General features: G+C 39.9%; 2 protein-coding genes across 3 annotated transcripts; both read right to left on the reverse strand.

Annotated features, from left to right (window-relative positions):
- Positions 1-102: 102 nt before the first annotated feature.
- On the reverse strand, positions 103-14,803 carry keap1b (kelch-like ECH-associated protein 1b). 2 transcript variants are annotated; one of them, XM_032562436.1, is made up of 7 exons: positions 14,699-14,803; positions 10,678-11,669; positions 8,502-8,747; positions 6,755-7,431; positions 4,468-4,673; positions 3,741-3,917; positions 103-3,205 (listed from the first exon to the last, which is right to left on the reverse strand). In XM_032562436.1, exons 2-7 carry the CDS (start codon positions 10,981-10,983, stop codon positions 2,976-2,978), a joined length of 1,842 nt encoding a protein of 613 aa, XP_032418327.1. In that variant the 5' UTR covers positions 10,984-11,669; positions 14,699-14,803; the 3' UTR covers positions 103-2,975. The 2 variants fall into 2 exon arrangements, with proteins under 2 accessions (XP_032418327.1, XP_032418328.1); XM_032562437.1 differs by lacking the exon at positions 14,699-14,803 and adding an exon at positions 14,184-14,679.
- A 2,359-nt stretch (positions 14,804-17,162) lies between these two features.
- On the reverse strand, positions 17,163-21,056 carry s1pr5b (sphingosine-1-phosphate receptor 5b). The gene is made up of 2 exons (XM_032563973.1): positions 20,928-21,056; positions 17,163-19,912 (listed from the first exon to the last, which is right to left on the reverse strand). The coding sequence occupies exon 2, from the start codon at positions 19,705-19,707 to the stop codon at positions 18,487-18,489; it is 1,221 nt and encodes a 406-aa protein (XP_032419864.1). The 5' UTR covers positions 19,708-19,912; positions 20,928-21,056; the 3' UTR covers positions 17,163-18,486.
- Positions 21,057-26,134: the final 5,078 nt, after the last annotated feature.

Below are 26,134 nucleotides of genomic sequence, written 5' to 3' on the forward strand. Positions count from 1 at the left end.
CTGGAGTAATTTTTGGTCAACGTCTTAAATAATTAGCTTTATATTATGTGGTATAAGTGGTCTCAAGCACCAGGAAAAAAAGACCAATAAAGAGCACAGCAGTACAAGAAATATATTTATGGGTGCTTTTGCAGAAAAAGAAACTTACAAAGCAGATGAATATTCTAATTTCAAACCACTGAGTGGACAACAGAAAGCAGTCCCTTTCAATGTGAAGATTTTTTTTAAACACCCAAACTTAGCACTAACAGACATCGCCACTGAGTTACAATACATGCTAGTTATTCAAAATACTACAGCAAGAGTCTGATTTAATACAAAGCTGATGTCAGTTGAAAAGCAAGCAAAAAATCAAAGAATAGGATCCGAACAAATAAATAAAAACATCAACTCTGGAATTCTGTACACAGCGATTCAGATTTTCAATGTACAAAACATTTCTAAAAAAAATGTCCGTAGCTTAGATGGCTGTTACAAATACGCTTCTTGGAGCAAGTCCTTGTCATTAGTATACAACAGGTCCACAGCAGTGCTCAAACATAGGCGCTACTGTTTCTGATGTCTGCAGAGGAGGATTTTCAGTCCTGTCAGTGGTTAGTGTTTCTGGTTTCAACATATAAAAACACATTCAGCAAAATGTTTGAATCCAGGCTTCAAAATGCTACGTTTTTTTTTTTTCTTTCTGTTTTTCCAAATCAAAGTCAGGACTTGCTTTTTAATCAAATCACGGTTTACGTAACAATCATTCCCGAGTCCTCTCTGAAATTTCACATTTTATCACCCTGCCAGTGGCTCGACAGAGAAAAGGCCTCATTTGCTGCTGTACAGTTTCTTTACAGCCCTGATTTTTCTGAACCAGCATCAAACTGAGACAATGGGCTCCATGCAAGAACTTCTCCTGAGTGAGATTCACCAGGTTGATATTAGCTGAAAATTTACAGTTACATAAAAGGAAGACAAACTATACAATCTACCAACTCCATGGAAAAATATTATAGAATTAAAGTCATTTTAGGTTGTGGATAGTGTCAATTACAGCTCCAGCTGGTTACATTACACATTTTAGCCATCACACGCAGAAAATGCCCACTCAGTGGAGAGGCTCATAACCAGGACTGGAACAGCATCCATGGATTGCATCAGTTTAGTTCATGATCATTTCAAAGCAGTTGTTGCAGGGCCTTGAGCGGAAAAGCAAAAGTGCTGCTGATGTGTGATTTAGGCCGTAAAAGGTGCGCAAGCAGGAGGCAGGTGTCAAAGTAACAGTCATGTGAGTGCCGGGATTCTGGTTTCCCCTGAAGGTCGTTGTTGCAACAAGATAAGTGTAACTTACAGTGTTTAGTAGCCTGTTGATGTATTCCCAGATACAATACAAACAGTCTAATCCAACTGTCCCACTTTTATTAAGGCGCTGATGTTTGATTCCTGTTTGAACTGACAGCAAAGAAAAATTGAGTATCATATTGGTGATGTTGAACTGTCCCTATGGTGACGCCGTTTCTTGTTTTTATTAACCAAGTTTAATGACTAAGGAACAGCTGGTGTTCACAGCACACTCCCACTGTGCAGACAAAGACAGGGAAACTTTGGGGGTATCAATATTAGAAATGTGTGAAAAGCTTTTGAATAAATTCATCTTTTATTCCAATGGCATAATCTAAAGACTGAACGATTTTAGAAGAAATTGAACTTAATCATCATTGTTTTAGGAGTGTTTGTTACTGAACGGTTTTGACCCAAACACACAGCTCCAGTAGTTAGGAAAACTCTACATTTATGTTTATGATGGTAGGGCAGAAAAAAACCTTTTCTTGGCAAACCAACCATTTGGGTTGTCGTCACCACTTCTGGAATCTTACGCTGATCCTAATACGCAATTCTTTGCTGCAGTTTTCCAACAATGAGCTTTGTTTTTGTTTTTTTTACTTTCTTTACCACTCTGCTCACTGGGCATGGTGGCAAAACATATGGGGATTCTTATACTGGTATTGACTAAAACACTTGGGCCCCTATTACAGCTCAAAGAAATAGGAAGATATTGATTAATAATTACAAGTTTTTATAAACTAAGATCAACCTAAAAATAGAATGATTAAAACAAATTCTTTAACAACACTTATTTTTGCAGGGATTTTCTGCAGTGTAAATTACATTCTTAACGTGTTTTTTGTACTTTATGCAGATTTTGTGTTTTTAGAACATCTTTAATGTGCTGCTATAATAAAACATGAATTTATTTAGACATTTTACACATCTTTACCAGCAGGGAAGCTAGTAAACAAAATTGTCTACCATTTACAGCAGACTAAAACCACTAGAAGTTACCGTTTGCTTTGTTACATCATCTGATCCAAATGTTTCCGCTACACTCGATGCAGATTTTGCATTTCAACCTGGAAAAAGCCAACTTCTTAATCAAATATTGGGAATAAAAAAAGTCATAAATGTTTTGTGAAAAGCTTTAAAACATTCTTGCATGAGGCCCATTGTCATGCATGAACTTCATGTTAGAGGTATGCTCCTCTCCAAGAAAACGTTATACTGACAATAGTAATAATAAAGCCCCCCCCAGGCACTGTAATGGCACTTTAAATACTACTGCCTGCTACTTTTAGTCCTATTGTAGTTTCACCATCAGATTCAATCAATTTAAAAATGACCTGATGAGTGTTTGAGCCGATAAAATACATTTCAACTTGCAGCCCTTTTCTGGTTGAACATGGCCTGTTGGCTGTAGAACAGATGCACTAAGGGGTCTTGTGCTCAGTGCTGCTAATTTCCACCTTACAAAAGAGAATCAGCAGCGCACGGGCAATAAGATACGACTTGTGTTGATTCATCTTTAAACACCTAAAGTCAATGAGGCAGGATGTGGTGTTCTGCACACGTCTACCCTTACTTTATACAGAGCAGAGCTAAACATCAGGGCGGCTCAACGACGTATGAGGGCATGTGCCTTCAAACATTCATGTGCCTTAGCTAAACGGTCCACACTGGCTAAAATCGGAGCTGACGGACTGGACGATCGAGCCTTCGAAGCTCTCAGTCATCTGACTCCGAGACAGACCCTTTTGGCACGGCTCCATGGTAACGGCCACACCCACGCCGCTCCGCCCTGATGTCATGTGGGTGACCTCCGACCAGCTGTCTGTCTCTGGGTCATAGCTCTCCACACTGTCTAGGAAAGTGTTGCCATCGTAGCCTCCTGTAAAGATGATGTTGGTGTTTTAGTTTGAGTTTATTACAAACTGATTTAAGACTCTAGTGTTTAATACTATAGACCAAAACATAGTCTTTTTTTACCTTCTCCAATGTTTTCACCTAACAACCACAAGTTTAATCTATTTTATTGTGACTTTAGCTGTGGCATACATCCTTATTCTTCCCCCTTTACTCCAAATTTAAGGACGAACCATATTAACTGTAATCTGGTGCGTCCTTGATTTTGGAAGATTGGTTCGGTAAAATTAATATACAAGTATACCCACCTCTCTTCAGATTATAAGAGTATTTATTTTTTTTGCTTCTACTTCACAGTTATGCACTACTTTCTCAAGGCTATATTGTAATATCCAACAACTTTTTTGATGATTCTGATAAAGTTTTGCTCACGTTTTAAGGACTCACAGTCCACGTAAACAAAACTTTAAAAATAATAATAATTATTGCTTCTTATCTACAATGTTATTTCTATAATATGCTCCAGGCTAATATTAATCTTTGGTCACGCCTCAACTCACCTAACACATAAATACGGCCATGTAAAGCAGTGACTCCCAGCGCACTGCGCCTGTGCCTCATGGAGGCGGCAGAGCTCCACGTATCCGTTTCCACGTCGTAGCGCTCCACTGTGTTCAGCTGGTTGGTGCCGTCGTATCCACCCATCACAAAAATTTGATTACCCAGCGCACACACACCTAAAAGAAAAAAGACAAAGATAGTTTCTTATCAGTTTAAATTAGATTATCTAAAAATAGAAACAGCCAAATAGTATCGTTTATACTTCACTTTTATGTGAAAGGTAAATATCTCAACATACTGCATGTTAAATCTGTTTTCTAAAGATAAGTGTATAAGTTCAGTAGATTACTTGTGAATTCTTCATGTTACTCAGAAGTGATGCCCGACCCTGTAGGAATGGACACAGCCAGTTTCCACTGCTCTAAGCAGAGCACAAAGCCGAGGTGACACTGAACTGGACTGACTTCAAGACTAAAAATACATTTTTAGAAGGAACTTAGTCTGACAGAAAAGTTTAATGTCCTGCATCACCAGCCTCATTCTGGTCTGAATCAAACACCCCACTGTTCATGTCAGCATAGACCAAAGGTGCTGGACAGGCAGATGTTTCTAGACTTTAAAAACAAAGTGGGGAAAATTGCGCAACCAGTTGAATAACTTTCCACACTCTCAGTTCACAGAGTTTATCATTACAAAGCAGTTTTTCCCTCCTCCTCCCTTCCTTACCAGCTCCAGACCGGACAGTGTTCATGGGGGCCATGGTCCTCCACTCGTCCTTCTCTGGGTAGTAGCACTCACAGGAGCTGAGCCGGTTGGCGCCGTCGAAACCCCCGACAGCGTAAAGCAGTCGGTTGATCACAGCAACACCCACACCAATACGCCGCGTTAACATTGGGGCTACCAGCTGCCACTGGTCCCGCTCTGGATCATACCTGGGGACACATGATTGTGTTTGATGTTGCCGTTGTAATTCAAGGAGACTGTTTGTGCACTGAGACTTTTGTGAGAAGTCACAAAAAGTGAAGATACTTTATTTCAGTAAACTATTGAAATTCCAGTGCTGTTTTTATATAGTTTTCTGCTCATTCTCAGAAATTAGCTCAAAACTCTAAGACATAATTATTCTTTCCTCCTAACAATTTAATCTAAAGAATGAAGATGAATCAGAATGTGTACCTTCTTTGGCACAGACTTCTTTCCCCCAACATCAGCAGTTTGCTGCAATAAGTCACATGTTTGTTCCACAAATGTCACTACCTAACAATTAAAACAGGCTGGGCATGTTCCTCTTTCAAAGCGATACTGGCTTTCTCTGTGAATTATGTCTGGATTAGTGCCAGAGTTTGGATCTATTTCATCCTTAAACGCAGCTACGTATATTTGAAATTAAAGATTGTACCACATGTTCGTGGCTGCTTTTGGGTCACATTCCAGCTAAAATACGTACAACAGACACCTACAGTGAGACAAAGTTAAATGTTTGATTTCTGTTTCGGTCATAATGTACCATTCACAAACTGAACTATTGTTCATGAGAGGAAGCAGAAATAAATTTAGGAACAAAAGTGCCTTGTAGATCTAGTCATGCACATGAATTTTTTCATACTGAATCAAGTTACAACCACAGACTATTTTTTTTTTTGTTGGGATTTTATGTGACAGACCAGCAAAACATATATGAACACTTTTTGTAAATGACAAAACCTATATACTTTGATGTAAACTATTCCATTGCAGCTCTGGCTCTGTGTTTACATTGTCTTGCTTAGACGTATATTTTAGTAAATTTATTATTTGATATTGTGAAGAACTGACTAAACTACAATCATGGTTATCGGATAGTTTTAGTACCATACGTTCTGGAACTCTACTCCTGTAACACATTCAGTGGTACTTGTTGTTTAATGAAACTTTAAAGTTTCCAGAGGTGAAGAGGTGGTAAATGTATTAAGAAACAACTTAGTTATTGCAGTGTCAAAGGGAACAGCCAAAAAGCAATGTTTTCAATAAATCCTTGTTGAGAAATATCACAACAATATGTCTTTCCAGCAGCTAGAATTATTTAATGGAAAATATATTGTAACGGATAGACTATTTAAAGTAAATTAAGAATTTTCTAAATTAAGTAAGACACAGATTGTTTATGGATGTTTGTCTGTTTTGATTAGTATTTTTGTTGTTTTGTTTTGTTTGATGGTATTTGCATTTTGTAATGTTTTGGGGGTTTTTTTTGTTGTACCTCTTGGGCTGCCGTAATTAATGAGGGCGGGCCCTTTAAAAGCTGGTAGAATCTCATGTCAATCAACGACTTGAACTGTCAAGCTGAGTAGCATGACGAAATCAACACTTAGTGTTCCCCAGTGAAAGCAGCGAGGTACGTTTTGTTTTGTTGTTTATTAGATGATACTTTATGCTGTTCTGTCATATAAAATTCCCATAAATAAACATGAGTGTGTAGCTGTAATCTGTAATGTGAAAATGTTCAGTTGGGTAATTTTGAAAGGTTTTTTTATCAAAAGGTTGGAGTAATGTCTGCAGAACAGGATTGTAGCTGGGTTTTTCTGGCTCTGGTAATCTCAGTGCAGGTGTTTTGCCTCAAGCGAAGAAATCGAGAAAAACAACATTACTCTTTTTTCTTTTCTTTTTCTTTTTAAATAATGTGTCAACTTGCAAAATACTGCATTAAAGAAAATCCACAGCAACACTATTCGGTGTTGCAGAAGTAAGACATATAAATAGCCCTGAGCAAATAAAAAAAAAAAGATTACAGGAAGTGAAACATCACCAGATAAATTCCAGGAAGTTTCTTTTACTTAAGGTTAGCATGCGGACTACATAAAAAAAACTTAAGTCCGTGCTATAAATATCAGCTTCTGGGCAGAGGCAAACCACAGAAACTCAAACATAATGACAACAAATCCCATTGGGCCAAAAAGCTTCACATCAAAACACACTTGTAAAACAAATTGCACCTGTTGGTATCAACTTCAATCGGCCAAGCTCAGTTACTCACCTTTCCACGCTGTTGTGATGGATGCACCCATGTGAACCGCCAACCGCATAAATCATGCCATCGATGACGCCGACCCCAATTCGGTTTCTTGAAACGCTCATTGGTGCACACGGGTGCCAACAGTTGTTCATAGGGTTGTAGCAGTCCAACGTGTTGGAGTCCATGTTCCCGTCAGGTGCATTGTTTCTGCCGCCAACGGCGTAGAAGAGTCCACTGATGACGCAGGACGCCAGCCCACTGCGGGGAACCTGCAGGTCAGCCAGTCTCAGCCAGGCGCCTGTACAGGGGTTGTAGGCCTCCAGGTAGCTGAGAGACTGGCGGAAATATCCCCCTGCGGTGTAGATGAGCTGCGGTACCTTGGGAGTTCGGCAAGGAACGGCTTTGGTAGGTTTGTGGAGTGTGAGGTCCTGGAAGATTTGAGCCAAGTAGTCTTTACACTGAGGGTCCCAGTCCAAAGACTGGAGCTGCGCCTGCAGGAAGTTGGGAGTGAGGGAATGGCAGCGGACAGCCTGGAGTAAGGCCTGGACGTACGGTCGGCGGTTCTCATGGTCGTAGCGCACCCAGGCTACGCACGCCTGGAAGACCTCGGACTCGCAGCGCACGTTGAGCTCATCGCGGCTGATGAGGTTGACCAGCTGGCACTGGGACAAGTTGAAAAACTCCTCCTGGGTTGCAACCTGGGAGAGGAAGTGGAGATACATTTTTTTGTCATACATCATACCAGTGCTTGTAGGAATGCCTTTGTAATTTAAGTACTGACATATTAAGACTTGATGAAGTATTCTTTAATGACACTCCCATTGCCTTTGGCAAATCAGACACAAAGCAATGCAGATATCACTGAAACATGAGCTCCATCTCTCTGAACAAACACCAAGAGTGTTTTCACACCTGATAGTCTGATAGACTTGTTTCGAGTGGGACCCATGTTTAACGAACCCGAAACAAAACACCCTCGCCTGTGGTGGCGCTGCGCCAAGAACCACTGAAGAAAACGACACAAAAACTTCTGAACAAGAAACTGACCCAACTTCCTTCTTCACAAAATGTAAACAACAAAGGAGTATTAGAAGATTTTAGCAGTTGTAGAATTTCTCTTTGGTAAAAGACCATGAGTCATTTCACCCTCTAGTTTTAAAACTCTCGTTTTTGTTCTATTTGCCTAAAATGCTGTGCGCTACAGTTTGCTTTCTGCTTTTGGAGCGGTCTTCAATCCACATAAGCATTCGAACCTAATCAGAGTTCACTTAAATTGTACTTAGGCTTTCGTTTGTAGGTGGACCAGAGTTAGCTTTTTTAGGTCTGCGTCACAGTTCAATTGTGCATTCACACCTCTACAAACAAATTGAACTTTCTAGGAAAATTAACTAGAATTCGATTAAAACAGAGTCAACAGGTCTGGTGTAAACGCACCCTAAACTGCACTCTTATTTCCTTTATTTTTAAGCATAAACCCATCTTTTGCAGTAAGTAGTGCTCCAACCTCAAGTAAACCCTGTTAGGAAAAATCATGACTCGCTGCATTTTCAGAACATGCAGGTGTGCAGGCACTCAAACAGAAACTATTGACAAACTAAAGCTGTATGAACTTGTTTACCACACAGCACTTCCACCGTTTCAGTACAAAACTTATCCTAAGTAGGGGTATTCAACGTTAACTTCAACACTTCTTCATTTCATCTATGTTTCAGTTCTGAAAGGGAATCTCCTTGGTTTTGTTTCTGAAATATTCCTCTTCTGGCCGTACCTGGCTGAAGTTCATGTAGATGTATTCTCTGGCCTTCTGGTGGAGCTCCGTGCAACCGATCTGCTCAGCAAAGCTGGCGATGCCGATGGCGTTGCTGGGGTCGAGCTGCTGGACGAGGAAGTCGCAGCAAGCCTTGACCACACTGTCTATCTGATACATGACGGCGCCGTTCATCACATGGATGACGCACTTCTCCCCCACAGAGATGCTGGCAGTGTAGGCAAACTCAATCAATCGGTCCATAACCTAAGCGGGGAGTGGGGGAGGGTTAGGGTCAAAGAAGAAAAAAATGAAAAATAAAGCTGCTTAAATCCTTTCATTTCTGCCAAAGGGGAACAGAGATTAGCTTTGATGAGTCACACACGGTGCCCTTGTTTGTATGTGAGCCACCATAGCATAGTACAGTGCCTCGACAAACTATTCTCACCCGCTGAACTCTGCAAACACAAACTTCCAATATTTTTATTTGGATTCTTTTTGTGACAGCCCAACACAAGCAGTGTGGAAATGTGATTTAGAAGAAAATTGATACATGTTTTTATTTGTGGTGGGAGTTGATTAAAAGTTCAGAGTTAATTGCAGGGTCTGTAAATAATTAATTGTAATAACATTCTAATAGAAACCTATGTGTTCAACAAAATAAGCAATGTTGTCAATTAAAAAAAGTTTTATTTATTGAATAAATAGATATACAAGTTCAACAACAAAGATATTTATTGCTTTTAAATCTGTTGTTTAGGTTAATGGGTAAAAATGCTGTTATGACCATGCAGCTTTCCAGCAATTTCTCTGAAGATATATTTCTTTTGAAATGCGGAAATTGACATTAGCGTTGGGGACGTCAGTGCTTGCAACAAGTTTTGCATTGAGATTGTATTTCAGGCTTGAATAGCTTCCGTGGTAGGCCAGTTAATTTTAGCACAACAGTAGTCTTTTCCAGTGTCCTATTAGATTGTTTTTGAAGCAAAAATGAATTTGTTTTTGGCCCAGAAAATAAGTTTTGTGTTTGCGGACGCTGCTTGTTAGATTTAAGGGCGACTAGAAACGTGGATACAAAAGTTCTGTCTGCAGCCTCTGTATGTAAAAATAAATAAATAAAAAAAGCCATTAATTGCATTACAACTTGTGTATGTAATTTTCCAAATTAATAAGTTAAAGTATCAGCCCTAGTTTTATATTTTTACAAATAAAAGTGTTAAAAAGTGCATAAAGCAACCCACAGTAATCAGATACCCGTAAATAAAATCAAGAGTAACCTATTTCTTTTAGAAGTCTTCTGGGTGGTAAATAGAGTAATTTAGTCTTAGTAAAAATCCAGCTGTTCTGGATTTAAACAGCCTTGTGAAGACCAAGTAACAGAGCAAACACTGATCTGTTAACAGATGTTTTCCACAGAAGAACAGGCAAATATTTCCATCTACAGAGGTGCAAAACTGGCACAGACATACCCCAAAAACCTGCTACTGTAGTGAAAGGTGGTTCTCCAAAGGATTGATGTATGATGGCTGAATTCAAGTGCACTCTGCATTTTTAATTGTCAAAAACAATGAAATCATTTTGCTCAAAACTATTTACTACTGTGTATTGGTCTATCACATAAAGTAGTGTTTCCTAACCCTGGTCCTCAAGGTATCCCTGCTTTAATGTGCCTGATTCAACTGATTGCAGTTCAACAAACGTCTGTTAATCAGTCATTAATTGAAATGAGCTGGACTGAAGCAAGGAAATACCTAAAACATAAAGAGCAGTGTGCCTTGAGGACCAGGGTTGGGAAACACTGACAAAGTACACTGAGGTTTGTGGACCTTATGTGACAAAATGAGGAAAAGTTAAAGTGGTTTTCTGACTCATTCAGATAAGACTGATGCAATGCTAACTAAGCATACTTCTAGGTGAAGCAAAAGCTGACTTTTTAGCTTCTGTGTTTACCACATCTGATCAGACCTACATTCTTTCTATAGAATAACAGCCATGTGGCACACAGTATTACCATCTGATGTTATCTGTAAATCAATCAAGAGAGACAATTCACATGTTAAAACCTCAGAGTCAAACCAAATAAGTGGGATAGTTGATGTGCTTTTACCACAGCATTTATCATAAAACCTCTATGTTGTTCCTGTAAATGTGACCGGTTAATACTAAAACAGAGAGCAGTGCTATTAAACTGGCTTACTCTGGGATGGATCCCTTCAATGGGAACCAGCTCCATGCCGCACTCCTTCAGGCCGTTGGTGAACATGGCGCGGAAGACGGGCGACGACGAGGCCAGCACCACCTTGTGAGCCACGAAGTCCACTGCCTCCAGGTCCTTGTAGCGCACGCGCAGGGTGACGTCGCACAGCTGCTTCTCCAGGCGCAGCTCGTTCATGATGGCGAAGGCGGCTGAGGTGTGGCTCTCCAACGTGTAGCTGAAGACGCGGTGACCGTTGCGCGTGGATGGAGTCACCAGCGCCTTGCATTCTGTCAGGCACTCTGTCATTTCCTATCTTCCCACTCTGCTCCACCGTAAACCTCTCTCTCATGAACTGCGGTCGACGTGATGCGGCATCCCTGCACCTCATGCAGACACGGGTAAAATAAAGAAAGGATTTAAAGGCAGGGGGCGAGACGGTGACGACAGAAAACGGGACCAGATTTGCCTGATTTTCTTTTTTCCAGAGAAAAATCTTTCAATTGTTCATTAAGGCATCACGATATTTGGATCCAAGTTTTTCTTCAGTGCTAGATATGGAGTTATACAGAGCTCCGACATGGTAAAAGTTTTTCAAATTAATTCTTCTGGTGACGTTGCAGATAACTTGGTACTATGACTCAGAGTGATCCTGTTCAGCTTAACTGTTAGTTTTGGCTGCACTGATGCTTTTCATTCCACTTTTCACAGAACTCATTATAAACTTCTTAGTCATTCCTTAAAGGCAAAAAAAAAGGAGGTGGCGGCCCACTTTCAAAGGGAAAAATTAAAAAAACAAGATATTAACATTTGGCTGAGAGAAGACGAGGCAGATAGTGAGATTAGGCAGTTAGAAGGTTGTTGACCCTGAACAGCAACAAATGGGTCAGATGCCAAATGTGTTACACGCGTCACTTGGTGTCCCTTGGACCCGAGTGGGGACAGCTGCTTTGCCTGAGGCGCTTTCCTTGGAGTTGCCCAACTCTGGAATTCAACTGAGAAGAGAAGAAGACGAGATTTAAACTGATGAGTGGAGGCTTTCTAATTCATTCATATGGAAAAATTGGACAAGTGTGGCATGCTTTCATATCCAGCCTCGTTAACTTTGACACCCCCAAATAAAATGAAAAGAAACAGTTGCCTTTAGAGGTCAACTAATTGATAATATCAATTTAAATCCAGCTGTTCTCTGAGGGGCTTTGTCGTATGGCTAAGTTATAAAACTGTAGACCTAAGTTCACTTTATAATGAATGAAAAGACTTGAAAATTTATGTTCATAGCAATTTACTATTCAATCTGACTGTGCGTGACATATTTTTACCTACTTTGTGTCGATGACATAAAATGTCAGTAAACTAAACATGACAAGATCAGGAAAGATCAAAGGTTTAGGAAGATATTTCTGTGACAAACTTTGTGTAAACACGGACCTTAATTTATAATTAACAAGTCTGTTCTAAAACAATCACAAAGTTTTTAAATAACTGGATTCACCCACAGACTCAAGCACCAACACAACAATAAAAAATGAAAAACATTAATTGGAAACAAAACCATCTAGCTGTGATAATCAGGGCCATGACTGCAAACAGAGTATAAGGAGGAAGAGGGGAGTCCTGCTCGGGATAAACTTGGCTTGAGTCCAGCCGGCCAGCATGACTTGGTTTTTACTCTGTCCTGTGACCTGTCTGTCTGGGGCTGGAACAGAAGGAACGTTTCACACAAAAGCACAACCACAACGATGTCTGAAAGCACGTTTAACAACCCCAACAAAGTTTAATTCACACATTATAACAATTCAACCATGACCTATGGTAGTGGTTTTACACTGCATAACCCTGCTGATTGGTTGGATTCCAAAATGTTGGGTGAAATCAGCTTTAAAAGTGAATGAAAAATGAAACTCGTGGAAGTTAACAGGTAAGGGTTTGAGCTGTGAATCATTGCCTCATACCACTGTGATTCTAACTTCTTCCTTTCAGGACATGACCTGCATGCAACAGTGAACTAACAGTAACAGTCTGGTGATCGCTGAAAAGGAAGAATCAAAGCAACAATGAGGCAGTGAGTTCAGTTATACAACACGGCTATGTTGCATACAAGCACCCATAAGCTGCATGCCTATGCACTTATCACAGATCAGCTTGTTTTCTCTGAGCAGCTTCTGCTGTCAACAATTAATGACGTGCGCAAGGTCAACGCAGAGCCTGTCATAAGTTAGTCAGCCACTTAGACCGCTGTAATATGAAGCGTGTTGTGATTCAGATTTACCTCAGTGCTTTTCCCCCTGCAAAGTTCTGAGTAAAACATTTTCAGAGCAGAACATATTGCTCAACTCCTGCTGCCTCGCTCTGTCTTCCTCTGTGCAAGGCACAAAAATTTCTGAATGACAAATAGGCTTCTGGTGCACGACCCTGGATCTGCTGACAATCTCTCATACTTTACTAATAGTTTCACAAGGGAAAAGTACAAGCTTTGAGGAAGGACTACAAATATTTTGCCTCAGTTTTATTAGAGAAAATTAGTCTTATCAGAACCCAATTAGAGCAAAGCAAGCAGAGTCTTTGATGTTTAATATGCAAAGTCTCTATTTGCAGTTCCAGACAGGCTTTATGAACAAATCAATCTCCAACTTTAACACGTAAGAAATTTGGATCACTATTAAGCCTATCGCAATAAGCAATTGTTTTTCTCGTGTGTCTCTTCCTATGAGAGACTGAACAACAAAATGCTTCAACCTGGTGAACTGGTCCCAACTATTTTAAAGGCCAATTTTGTTTACAGAGGCTTCAGAATCCACTTTATATAGAATTTCAGATGTTTTCTTTATTTACTTTAGATATTTAAAATGTCTTCCAGTTCCAGTGTAAAAATTATCTGTAAGAGTGAGTATTTGTTTTATTATGTTACTTGACTCAAAGCAGCAATATCATTAACTTGACCAGATAACTTCTGGGACAATTTTTTGTCTAGCAAAATTAGTTATTGTGACAGGCTTAACAAATCTGCATAAATAAAGTTCTGCTCCAACACAATGTAAACAGAGTTGACAGCAGGAGGCAACATCAGTGACCCAGAGGAGCTGTGAACTAGCCATAAAAGCACTTCAGCGTTTGAGCTGCGAAATGCTGAATCACGCTGGTGCTGGCAGCATCATGCTGTGGGGTTTATTTACATCAGCAGGAACCAGGAAGTTGGTCAGAGCTGATCGGAAGATGGATGAAACTAAACACAAAACAACCCTGTTACACTCTGGGAGACTAGATTAAAGCATTTTGTTCCGTAGGAATGACCGAGTCAAAGTCCAGAACTAAATGTGTGATGATCATGAGTTTCAACTTTGACCCCGTTGCCCCTGCAGAGCTGAATCAAATGTTTGCATTTCAGCAGGAAACGACCCATCACCTGGGTTTCTCTTTAGCTTATAGTGACGAGTCGAAAGAGAAACAAACGCACACGACTGAGCATTGTATAACCCACAGAAGAGCGTCCCCGCTCAGTGACTCACCGTGAAGTTCTCCCCGAGCCAACAGTAGAACTGGATGTACCAAAACATGACCCAGAAGTGGGGCTAGTCCTTACATAAGCCCGAACGGAATTAGATTTCCGCGCCATCTACCTGCCCTCCTTCACACAAATCGCCGTTCACCCCCGCTTCGCTCCTGGCACTGAAAAAGGTCACCATCTCCTGGCTTGTTTTCATCCAAATATCACAGGGAGCTGGCGTGGAAAACCCGAAACAGGCGCGACACAGTCGTCTGGGAGTTTATAAGGGACAGCAGTGTCGCGATAAAACGCGACATCACGGACAATAAATTCAAGAAAATGGGAAATAGAGCTGACAGCAGGACCCTAATGATAGAAGGTTGTAAGGCGACAACAGCCGCACAAACATGCTAACAAAACCATGCCTCAAACTATTTCTGCTACGAACCACTTGCTCGTTTATCAAAGCAGTCCATGAAAGTATTAACTGTCACTGAGACGATATATTTCTGGGAAAAAAAAAGAAAGGAAACTCACGTAGTCTGGCTCAATTCCTCCATCATGGTACCGATCTGTGGCTACATAGGAAGGAGGAGGGGTGGGGAAGCTGTAACTCACCGTGACTAAGCATTGTGCCGAGCCTCCCGTGGGCCTTCATAATAAAAGCTTCCCCCAGCGCGCGAGGACTGCCTCCGTTGACGTGTAAAGGAGAGCGAGGGCGTCGCGACCCCGGGGGCTTTTATTGTGAAGGAATTCTCAGAATGACGGAAAAACAAGCCAGAACTATATTCAGTGCCAAAACATGCAGCCCATTCAACTTTACTGTTCAATGTAAAGTAAACTCCGCAGTACAGAGATTTGGGAGTGGATGAAATCCCATCCAGTCGCAGAAAACACACAGTTATTGCTTGATTCAAGAAAACTATCATTGAAAAACAAATTTTTACAGCAAATTTATAGCAAAGCAAACACTGCAGTTCTAACAAGATATTAATTGCATCAGTAACCCAGCTAAACAATATTTTAAATAAATAACTAATCTCATAACCCACACTGCTTCTGTTATGTAAGAATTGTAAGAAACGTGCCTCTCAAGTGTTTTTCGTCACAGTAAATATGTTTAAGAACAGCTCCCACACAGTGAAATCAGCTTGCCCCAGGCTGGTGCTGACGCATCAGTTTGTCCCTCTTTCAAAATATATATTATCTAGTTCAGGTCAATAAGGTGTCGTGGAGCAACATTTCCTTCTCAAGCAATAGGTGGCGCCAAAGCTTAACATTTAGAGTTTATAGGTCCAACGAGCAGCTGCTCTAACATGAGTTGTGTCACGTTAGATGTCTCAGTGAACTAAGCATGTGTCCCTTGTCAGCGCTGACAAATGACCTACAGCTTTTACCGTCCAACGCAATTTATTGTATGATTTCAACAGCAGGAAGGAAGTCCTGACTGTGTGACCTCTATCAGCAGCAGATACGTTTCTAGTGGATACAGTCAACATCTGGGAGGACATCTGCACCGGTGCAAATCATATATAAAAAATGGTGGTTTATTGTAACAGAGCCAAGTTTCTAGACAACAGTGTCTTTAGGTCACAACACAAGGGAAAAACTGCGGGGTCTTGCAAATCTATGTATGCCTTAATGTAGCTTAATTCTGTTGAGCTCAGTTGGATTTAAAAGCACAGGGAAATTTAATGTACTAAATAAGTTTCTTCAGAGTCGTTACAGATTGTGATAAGTTAACTCTTTTAACAGAAAGGATATTCTAGAAATATGAACAAGTCATCTCTTCCAGCAAACACCCTGTAGCTGTATTGTGAAAAGGATTTTAGGGGTTGTCCATTATGATCGTAATTTCATAAAGAAGCCTTTTTTGCACAATCATCTCCCGAGGCTGCAGTGCAGACCCCAGAACAGAACCAGCCTTCATTATGAGCTTGTTCATATTTTCAATTCACTGGCTCTGTTGCTGCAAACTCTACTGAGGACAGCAGAAATTCCACTCTCCTTGGTAGACTTAAACAAGAAATGCAGCTTTACTGCCATCTACCTGTTTGTATAATCATTTCTTTCATTTTGTTCACATTGAACATGAAATGATAGCTTCTGCAGTATGCCATGTCATGTTACATCCACAAACTTCAATGTCGTAAACAAACAAAAAGTAGGGCATAATTTTGATGTGAGAGTAAAGCTACTTTTGTAGTTTTACAGTCTGGGGAAGGGTTGAATTCATTTGGATTCATTAGAGGATAAAGAGTAGGAGGACATTCAAACCATCTCTCTGATCACAAAAGGCAATGTGAATTTTTTGGCAAACAAAGTGGATGTTGTGGACCATCTGGAGATTAGTGTGCAAAGAAAGAGTCTTCATAAAATGAAGATCATCACAGACAACCCTGAGCATCCTCTTTATCACACAACAACACTGTGTCTTCACTTAGAGACTTCTTCATCTATAGTAATATAGACTGCAACAGGAACTCATCACCTACATTTTGCAAATCTACAACAAATCTTCAATTTCTTACCCCTAAATAAAATCCTTGCAACCATCTGCCCTCAAAAATCATCTGTAAAGGGATCTGTAAAGAAAGCTCACCCCTTTGTATAAAAAGTGCTGTTCTGTGAAGGTCTTAAGCGGTTTGTTAGAGATCCATTCTTGAAGGAATTTCTACTAGAGCGTTTTCTTCTTCACAGTAATGTGGACATTACTTACATCAATGTATGGTGATAATAAATTTCACCTATGTTTTTTTCAAGAAAAAGCAGAATAACAAAGGGTGTGGTGTTCATTGTTTCATAAGAGGAGTGTTGAATTGTGTTCAAGCCAGTCTGAGACCAGCAGACCTTGATGTGTGCTGCCCAATGTCATTAACAGATGTGAGTCGGGGGGCTGACTTCCTGTGGTACTTACAACTTCAGTCGCTCGAGACAAAATACACCCAGCCTCATTTAGATCTGTTACAGAAAATGAAAATAAATCACAAACTCTTTGGAATCACTTAGAATGTATTTTTTTATTATGATTTCTTTTATGAAAAGAAAGGTTATGTTGGATTTAGGCTGTTACAAAAAAAGGTATAATTTATAGTACAGATGTTACAAAAACGTGTTCTGAAACCCAGAAAGTCCACCACACAGATCTCAGTATAAAAAACAACATTAATCATTCAAGCTACAAAAGTGGTTCTCAGCCTGGTTTTATTCTAAAAATGCGTACCTCACATTAGAAGCAGAAATGTTCCAGGTGAACAGTAAAATAAGGGATCTGAGAGTGAATACATCCACACCCTAAGTAATTAAACGAGCACACATATTGTCAAATAAAGTTCTGACGCACCCGATTAAAAAAAAAACATTTACAGATCATGATGTGCTCACTCACCAGCCAGCTGATTCAGGTTCAGTCATCGTTAAACTGTCAGCATGTTGCAACAGAAAAAAGCAATAACAATTTTACAAGTGCACATTAGTCAAAGCACAGATGTATTGACATTGTGTCATGTTCATTTATCTTTTTCTTTCGGTATAGCAGTTGAACTGCGGGTGACTGGGTGACATTTTACAAGAATAGGACACCTACCCAAAGACCAACTATTTCTTGTCAAACTTTAGCACTCAGTCATTTCAAAATGTTGTGTGGGGGGTTTGGTTTGCACCTCTCCTCCCTCAATAAGACCACAATGTTCTCCACTGCATTCTGTGGTTGTGTCACTGAGAAGTGAGATACCTCTTTCCTGGTATCTGTCAGACATCGCTTAACTCTTTACAGACAGGCAAGTGTTTGCAAAAGAATCATATCTGAACAAAATTGAAGCGCCTTGAGTTTCCGAACCAGCGGAAACCCAAGCATCAGCAAAAGCAGGCATCATAGACTGCAAGTGCTGTCTTAAAAAGTCCTTAAGAATTCAAATACAGAAAATAATACCAGTTTTATAATCTTTGGTATGTGTAGGCTATCAATTTGACCAAACCCATTTTTACTAGTGAAAGAGGAGATGCAAAACTCCAAGAACTATATCCATGGACATATTCAACATGGTTTATAAAGTTAGTTAATTTAATTTACTCAAACCACCTTCAACCACACTTTAACATTGCTTAGACAGAAGGAAATGTCTTTTCAGTCTTTTAAGCTAAACTCTGCTTGGAGGGTAAAGTCTTAATGTCTTTTTTTTTGTGCCTCCATTTGTAGTTCATTCCAACTATTCAGTTTTCAGGTTTATCCCACAGACCTCTCTTTCCATTATTGGAATATTTTTTTTGTGCACTGCAAGGTTCTTTCACAGTCTTTTGGACTCTGCATATAAAAGTTTCAATCTTTATGACTTAAAAAGTTTAGGATAAAGAGATTTAATCGTGGATGGAGAGGTTACTGCATTCCCCGAGGAAATGGTTGTATCCAGTCCATGGTCCAGTTTTTGAGAAGGTACCTCAGTTTTACTGAAACTGCACTCTATAAATGGCATCCCAATTTTCTTGACCTGTCCATCTTTGGTCATCAGACACGACTGACAGAGTAGCCTCAGAATGGCTCTCCTCATGTCCTTGCTGGTCAAAGTATAGATGATTGGGTTGAGGAACGAATTGAGGATGGCTACTCCCAAGAAGTAGTCTGCCTTTTTGAGCATCGGGCACTGGCCCGTGGGGCAGAAAAAGTCCAAGAGAAGGAGGATGAAGAGGGGCAGCCAACAAGCAATGAAGACCCCCACCACAATAGTGACAGTCTTGAGGAGGGCGATGTACTTCTGCGTCACCCTGGCGAGGCTGTTTCTCATGCTGGATTTCAGGCTCAGCCGCTGCCGCCTCGTGTTGGTGCGGACAATGCGGAAAACCCGAGCATAGAGGACCACAATGGACAAAAGCACCGTGCTGAACACAGACACACTAAAAAGGATGTAGCTTTTGGCATAAAGTGGGAGCACTGTTGAACATTGGTCCAATCTGTTTATGCAGTTCCATCCCAAAATAGGGAGAACCCCCAGAAATGCTGACAGGGCCCAACTTCCACCAATCAGTGCAATCATCCGACCCCGTTTTGCACCGTGGTATGGACGCATTGTCACCATAGTGACGTGACGTTCAATTGCAATGGCCAGCAGGCTAATGATGGACGCAGCCAGAGTGATGAAGACCCCTCCTTCTCTGAGGAACCATAACAATGGTGTCAGTTTCAAAGTATTGTGTCCTGACATCAGGATGTTGGCCATGTAGGTGACACCCGCCAGCAGGTCTGACAGAGTCAAGTTTCCCAGCAGGTAATACATGGGCAGGTGGAACTTCTTGTTCTTCCAAATGGCAATGAGCACCACTGCATTCTCCAGGATGATGAGGAGACACACCACCAGGAATACAATGCTCTCAGGTTTCAGATCCTCACGATTCTTGAGCTTGCCAGTGTAGTTGTAATGCTTACAAATGACAGACTTATTGTGGTAATCCCAGAAGAACTCAAAGTAGCTGGCAGAAGAGGAAGGTGAGGAGGTGGAGGCCATGGTTGTGGAGGGGTTAGTCCCTGCAGGGTCAGAAGATGACGCACCCATGCGGAATGCTGCTTTTTACCTTCTCTTCCTGCAGCTGGGATTATGAAGTCATTTCGTTAACTTGCAACTGACAGCAAGAGCAGGAAACATCAAATTAAGGAAGAGCCTTCAGTAAATGGAGAAGTGTGATGAAAATGATGCAGATGTTTTCTTTATCGCCAGCAGACGGTGCTCTTGAGCTCTGGTTGGCTGTAGGCTCCAATTACTATGGAAACATAAAAAAAAATTCAATGTAGCGGCACTAAATCATTAACTCATAAAAGTTTACAAAGCTGAGTCAAAGATACATGCATTTTGAAAAAAAAGAGGAACATGTAAATATGTCACCCTGAGCAAAACATTAAATTACATTGCATATTAATTCATAAGCAGATGAGATATGCACTCTGTTTGGATTAATAAGGTATATTTTCATATTAAAAGATAAAAAGATGATGTACAACTATTGCTATAATCATTTCAGTTATGGTTGAGGTTTGTGTGTCCCAGTAAAATTGTTAGACAGCAACCACTTCAACATGTAATCTATAACATTTGCAGCTGGTTCTGGTGTTGCAGAGTAACAAAAGTATGACACAAAAATAGGCTTTTAAGAGAATCAAAAGATTTCTAAAACTATTTCAACTTCATTTAAAAGGAGTTTAATTGTCATTTGTAACAATGGTTGCATTTCTCTTGGTTTTTATTAAAAGTTCATATCCTATTTTTCAATCTGACTACTTTAGCATGCAGTGTGCTGTAAAAATGCTGTAAAATTGCCATTGATTGTAAAAAAATCCAAGAAAACAGAGACTAGATTTCCACCAATCGATTAACATTTAAACATTTAATCATTAAATATTTTGTTTGTGTACCTAAAATAATTATAAAAAGTGAATGTGTCCCTAAATCCTTTATAGCACTTAAAATATATAATGATGGTTTTTGACCTTTTGCGTTATAGTATAACTAAAATGTAGTATTCATGTTTTAATTGACCCAACTTTGCCTTGGTATTACCTTGCTCTAGTGAAATAGATGTTGCCTTCACATGCAAAAGTATTACAATACATTTCTTTATGCTCATACCAAAACTTATGCTCAGGATAGCCATAGTTTCCTTCTACTTTACTCATTCTATAAACAATATGCATCATTAACAAGAATATCTAAAGTAAAGGTTTTTGATGATAAAGTCTTTAACATTTAATCCAACTGAAAAGCTTTGCAGTAAATATTACCTGGGAAGCAATGTCGTGCTGAGGTTATCCTACCATTCATCTGATAATTTCACTCAAGAGAATCCAAACATGTGCGGCAAGTTAGTCACCGTCAAACTGACAAGGCAGAGGGAGTGAAGTCCTCAGTTGAAACATGCAACGGCTCTGGGGGTTGGTCTTAACGCAAACAGTCTCTCCCCCTTACGTTCTCTCAAACTAGCTCTCACTCAGTGTTGCACTATACTGCACTTCACAAGCAGCTTTTGCTTCCTTAGATTTTGATGCCATTTATTTTTCTGGACTTTTCAATGCAGAACTTGTAGGTGTGTGACCTATATACACGATGTGAAAGCTGAAAAGATATTACTCACCTGCTGCCAAACAGGAACAGAGGATTAAGGGCAACACTGACTTGCAGACATCTTCATATCAAGTGAGACTTCCTCTCGAGATAAGAGCCCATCCTAGCAGAAGAAATGAAAGCTTCCCTCATTTTAAATCCAGAGTAGGCTGAAAGAGAACCGAGCGGCTCCAGAACCTATAGAATGAAATTGTTGCACAAGTCAGGTTTTCAAATGTTTTTTTGTGTACAAGTGATACACCTTATCTCTGTTCCTTCAGTTAAAGCACTTTAAACTCTGAGAATGATACATATTGCTTTGCCTTGTGAACTTTATCAATGGTTCCGTAATATCTACAATAAATGTCTGAACATGGTTGATATCAATGGAATATTTGTTGACGAATGGTGCTTGATGTTAATGGGAAGGCTTCCACGAATCAAATTCATTTTAGGGTCCCACACAGCCTTTGATAGTCTTTGTCTAAACCATGCTTATTAAATAGCACAGATGAAGATCTGTCCAAATGAAGATCTAAAATCAGAGATAAAACTGACAGCTGTTTATACTTGGATAAAACATAATCAAGTATGTATTTTTTCCAGTATTTTCTAAAAGGAACAGATTTGTATTAAAGCTGGAAGAACAAGTTTAAAAACAAAGGCGACTCAGCAACCCTCTCCGTTAAAAGCAACATTTTCTTCCTCCTTTTTACATTTATTGCATACGAGCTTATATAAGAAACACATAACTTTGTTGGAAACAATTACATGGCCATTTTGAAATCCAAATTCCCACAACCCGTCAGCAAGATTTTGGCATGTTTTGACACGCCTCCTTGGTTCACCTGTGAAACTTTGCCTGTCAGCTCTGAACAAGATTCATCAGGACAAAGTAAAGCAGGTGAGGGGTGACAGTAATGCTGGAGAAGCCAAAAACGTTTTTTTTTGTAACTTGCTTCAGATTTCTAAACTCAGATTCCTTAGGATACACATGCTGCCCTCATCATTCAACATGATCCTGTATATAAATACATAAATGTGAAACAGCTGTGACTTAAACAACGTTTCTTGCACTGAGTGTTTTCTCAGATGGGAATCCTGTTCTGAAATCCGGATGCTTTTCTGACACATTACACCGCAGCAATGCCTTATTAAAACAGTGGTTTCCTTCTCCTGAACTGGTTTGTTAGGATTTTACCTAGTTTCAATGGAGGGATCATCTGTCTTCTTTGAGGCTGAACTGTACCTAAACAAAGGATTTTCATTGTTTTGTATTATGGTCACACCTTCTCTGAATTTCAATATCTCCCATGCTTTTCACCACAGCCAGCATCATGACAGAGTCAAGTGGCTGCTTTCTGGGCTGATAAAATATGTGGACAGCTTTGACAGTTACTGACACTACAGTCCATAAATACATCAGCAGAAAACTTAATGCAGACGAGTATTTAAAAAATATGCAGAACACATTCTGTGCCTGTGTTGCCCTGTGATGGACTGGGGAAATGGACAACCTTTTAACAACGATAGTTGAAGCAGTTTTTCTGAGTCCTGAGCTTCATTGCTTGCTGCTATAAACTCTCTACATCAGATTCTCATGTACTTTAAGCACTTGATAGTCTTCTTAAAGTGTTCCGAACACACCCACAAAGTCACACAACACTCAAAAAACATAAATTTAAAACACTCTGGAAGCCCACCACACAAATTCAGCTGATAGCTTAGCAACTTTCTCTTTGCTGCTCTGAGCATACATTGTGCCTTGATTAAATCACATTCTCTCAAAGTTATCTACCCCTTGTGAACAGGTCAGAAGCCACTTGTCCATTGTCAAGTCTCACTAATCCCTGGTTCAGTTCTTGCCAAGCTGCGTGTTTCTCCGTTGACAGTTTGTTCCTTACTATATGGGCACAAAGATAGGCAGGAACTTCATGAGCACTCAGGAGCTGGTTGGCACTCTGATTATGCTATTTTGCTTTTGTAACCTTGGAGAGCCCGTTTTTTTTTTTTTCTGTATATTTGTTTATTTCCCTGTCCAGTTAATGTTGAATGTGCTTCAACTGATAAAAAGGTTCTGAATTCAAGGTTTGAACATGAAATTCACCAAATCTGCGATCTCATCGCGGATTGAAAATAGTAGTTGAGATGTTGTTGTTGATTCAAATCCATGGGCCAGTCAGTGAATGCAACCTGCTGCCAATCAAATTGCCGTGCGTGATACCTGGTTAAGTTTGGCTTGTATCACTCCTGAGATGGTTCCAAAAAATAGTTAAATGGGGGAAATGGAGATGAATCTGATCGGAGCCGGCTCGGGAGGAACCGTAACTTCTAACGTAACTTCTTCAATACTGAATGCTTATTTTTCCATTACAGACAAACTTTTTAAACGTACTTCCACCATAACTGGCGACTTGTCCATGGCGTCCCCTGCGCCATTTATGTATGTTTTCCACCTACGTACATTCCCGGATGTGAAACAGTGCATGTAGGAGGAGATTCTTAAAAATAGTCATTAGACACTAATATCCTGTTGTGACAAAAGCAGTGGCCTCACATCCGAGTCTGAAGTGAAGAAACAGAAGTCTGAGAAATCCCTCAGACTTCTCTGAGGGAGACTAAGGCAGCATGAACAGGAAAGTCATTTCAAGAATGAAATGACCTTCCTGTTTGAAATGATGTCCTTTTTGATCTTTGATCATTTGTGGCCAATTTTGTGTTGGAATCTTCTTTTCCTCTTCTAACTTTCCGTTTCCCCCCCTCTTAGACTGCAGATTATTTTCAGCTTTCTGACTCATCTTTGTAATGGTCCTTGCAAAAGTGTTTATGCGCCGTGACCTTTATCACATTTCTTAGAATCACAATCACAAACCTCAATATATTTTACCTGGATTTTATGAGAAGTTGGGCTTAGTTGTAAAGTGGATTAAAAGGAAAAATGGTTTTCAAAACATTTTAGAAATAAAAAATGTGGTGTGTATTTGTATTTAAACACTATAAATCAACAGTTTATCCAACCACCTTTCCCTGCAATAAAAGCAGTTGGGGTATGTCTCTGATTTACACATGACAGTCCATTTTTCTATGAAAAATAGTTCAAAGTCAGATTGGTTGAAGAGTGTTAGCTATTCCGAAGTCTTGTAAAAGATTCTGAAATAGATTCTTCGATATAAACAATTAAGTTTTAGCCTTGGCTGCATTTTTAGTATTGGAAAGTGAACCTCGACTCCAGTCTGAACTCCATTACTGTCTCGAGTAAGTATTCCTCTGAATTTAACTAATCAGCTTCCCTCTTGAGGAAGAAAAGCATGATACAGCATGATGTTGCCACCATCATGTTATTTCTGTGCAGAGCATTTTTTCAAGATGACATGTTAGTTTATGTGCAAGTTTCAATGTAAAGCTGCAGCTTATGGGTCTAATGTAAAAGAATTCTGAGTGTAAATACTTTCGCAAGTCGATGTAGGTCAACCCTGAAGATGGAAAACGTAGGTCTCCAAGTAGAATATGTTTATGGCCACACACACACTCTGCTGTAATACTATATCTGCTTTCAGCTTAGCTGGTTCCTCCTGGACGCAGATGTAATGCTGACCTTGTTGGGCTATTTGTGACACACTATATGTGACCCCAAGTTTATTTTGGGGTCCAAAATCCCTGTTCTTGTGTGATTCTAACAAGGTAGTGATACTCCTTGCCAAACTGTTCCAGCTGTACATGTGACCTATTTAACCTACAAAAATCTATGAATTATTAAGATCTGCTTGGTCTAGACATGTCTCTCAAAAGTAGGCATCCATTATAAAACTACTGAAAACTTCCCAATCAAACTTCCTAATTAAAAAGAGAACATATACGTTCTGGCATTATTTTGTTGTCTTTACTTTTTAAGGATTTGTTTTGGCTCTCTCTTGAACCAGACCAGTACTTCCCCTCAGCGCAGTCACAGTTTAAAATACTCCAGATGTCACAGCTTCAGCCTGTCAGACATTCATTAGAGATTTGAACACCTAAGAGGGAGATACATAAACACAGAGCTTTGAAATATCATCTAAGGGGTCTTTGTTTGCCAAGTTCTCCAAACTTTTCTCTGAGACCAGATCACTGTGGACCCCCTGCAATCTATCACCAGTCAGTCCTCAGACTTACTCCCCCGATAAGGTCCTCAAATCAGAACATCCAGACCATGTCTGTGATGATAAGAAAACATTCCTCTCAGCTTTTAATTGCATCTCATCCTCTTCTTTGTACTTGCATAAATGCTGAACAGCTGCAGGCTGCACTCTTGAGACTGTAGCTTACAGCTATGTTTCTGGACAGTCCTAAACAAAGATGTCAAAAGTAAAAACTAATATGTGTTGATCTATCCTGAACACTAATTCTGTGTAGGAAACTGTAGGTTAAAAGATAATCAGAAAAGATATGGATATTCCCTATGATCATGGTGTGACTATCTGACGTTTTGTGTCTATAATTCTTGTGAAGCTGATTGCCTCCTCGGGAGAGGTTGCTCAAGATGCAGATCATCATCTCTTCACATATTTACTTTTAGAGGACAAGAGGAACAGAAACTCTCCCAGCTGCATTTTTGGATCCAGTAAGCAAGCCTCTTAGATGCATACTGTCTCAGTTCTATGTCTCGAAAACTCTTTGAGCTTCTTTTTGATAATCTGTAGGTTCATAAAATCACTTTCTAGTTTTCACCACTTTAAAACGACTAACCTGGAAAACCTACTTTAATTTACAGAAGCTCTAATCTTACAAAATCCACCTTAGATCCTCCTGTATGCATGATCACTCTCACAAAATCGATCTACCTGCCTTCCCATGCCTGTCCACTTTTATCTGCAAACACTGTTTTAAAGCAAAAGAGTGTGTGGCCAACAAT

This window comes from Xiphophorus hellerii, chromosome 5, assembly GCF_003331165.1.
Source record: "Xiphophorus hellerii strain 12219 chromosome 5, Xiphophorus_hellerii-4.1, whole genome shotgun sequence".
Classification (NCBI taxonomy): domain Eukaryota; kingdom Metazoa; phylum Chordata; class Actinopteri; order Cyprinodontiformes; family Poeciliidae; genus Xiphophorus; species Xiphophorus hellerii.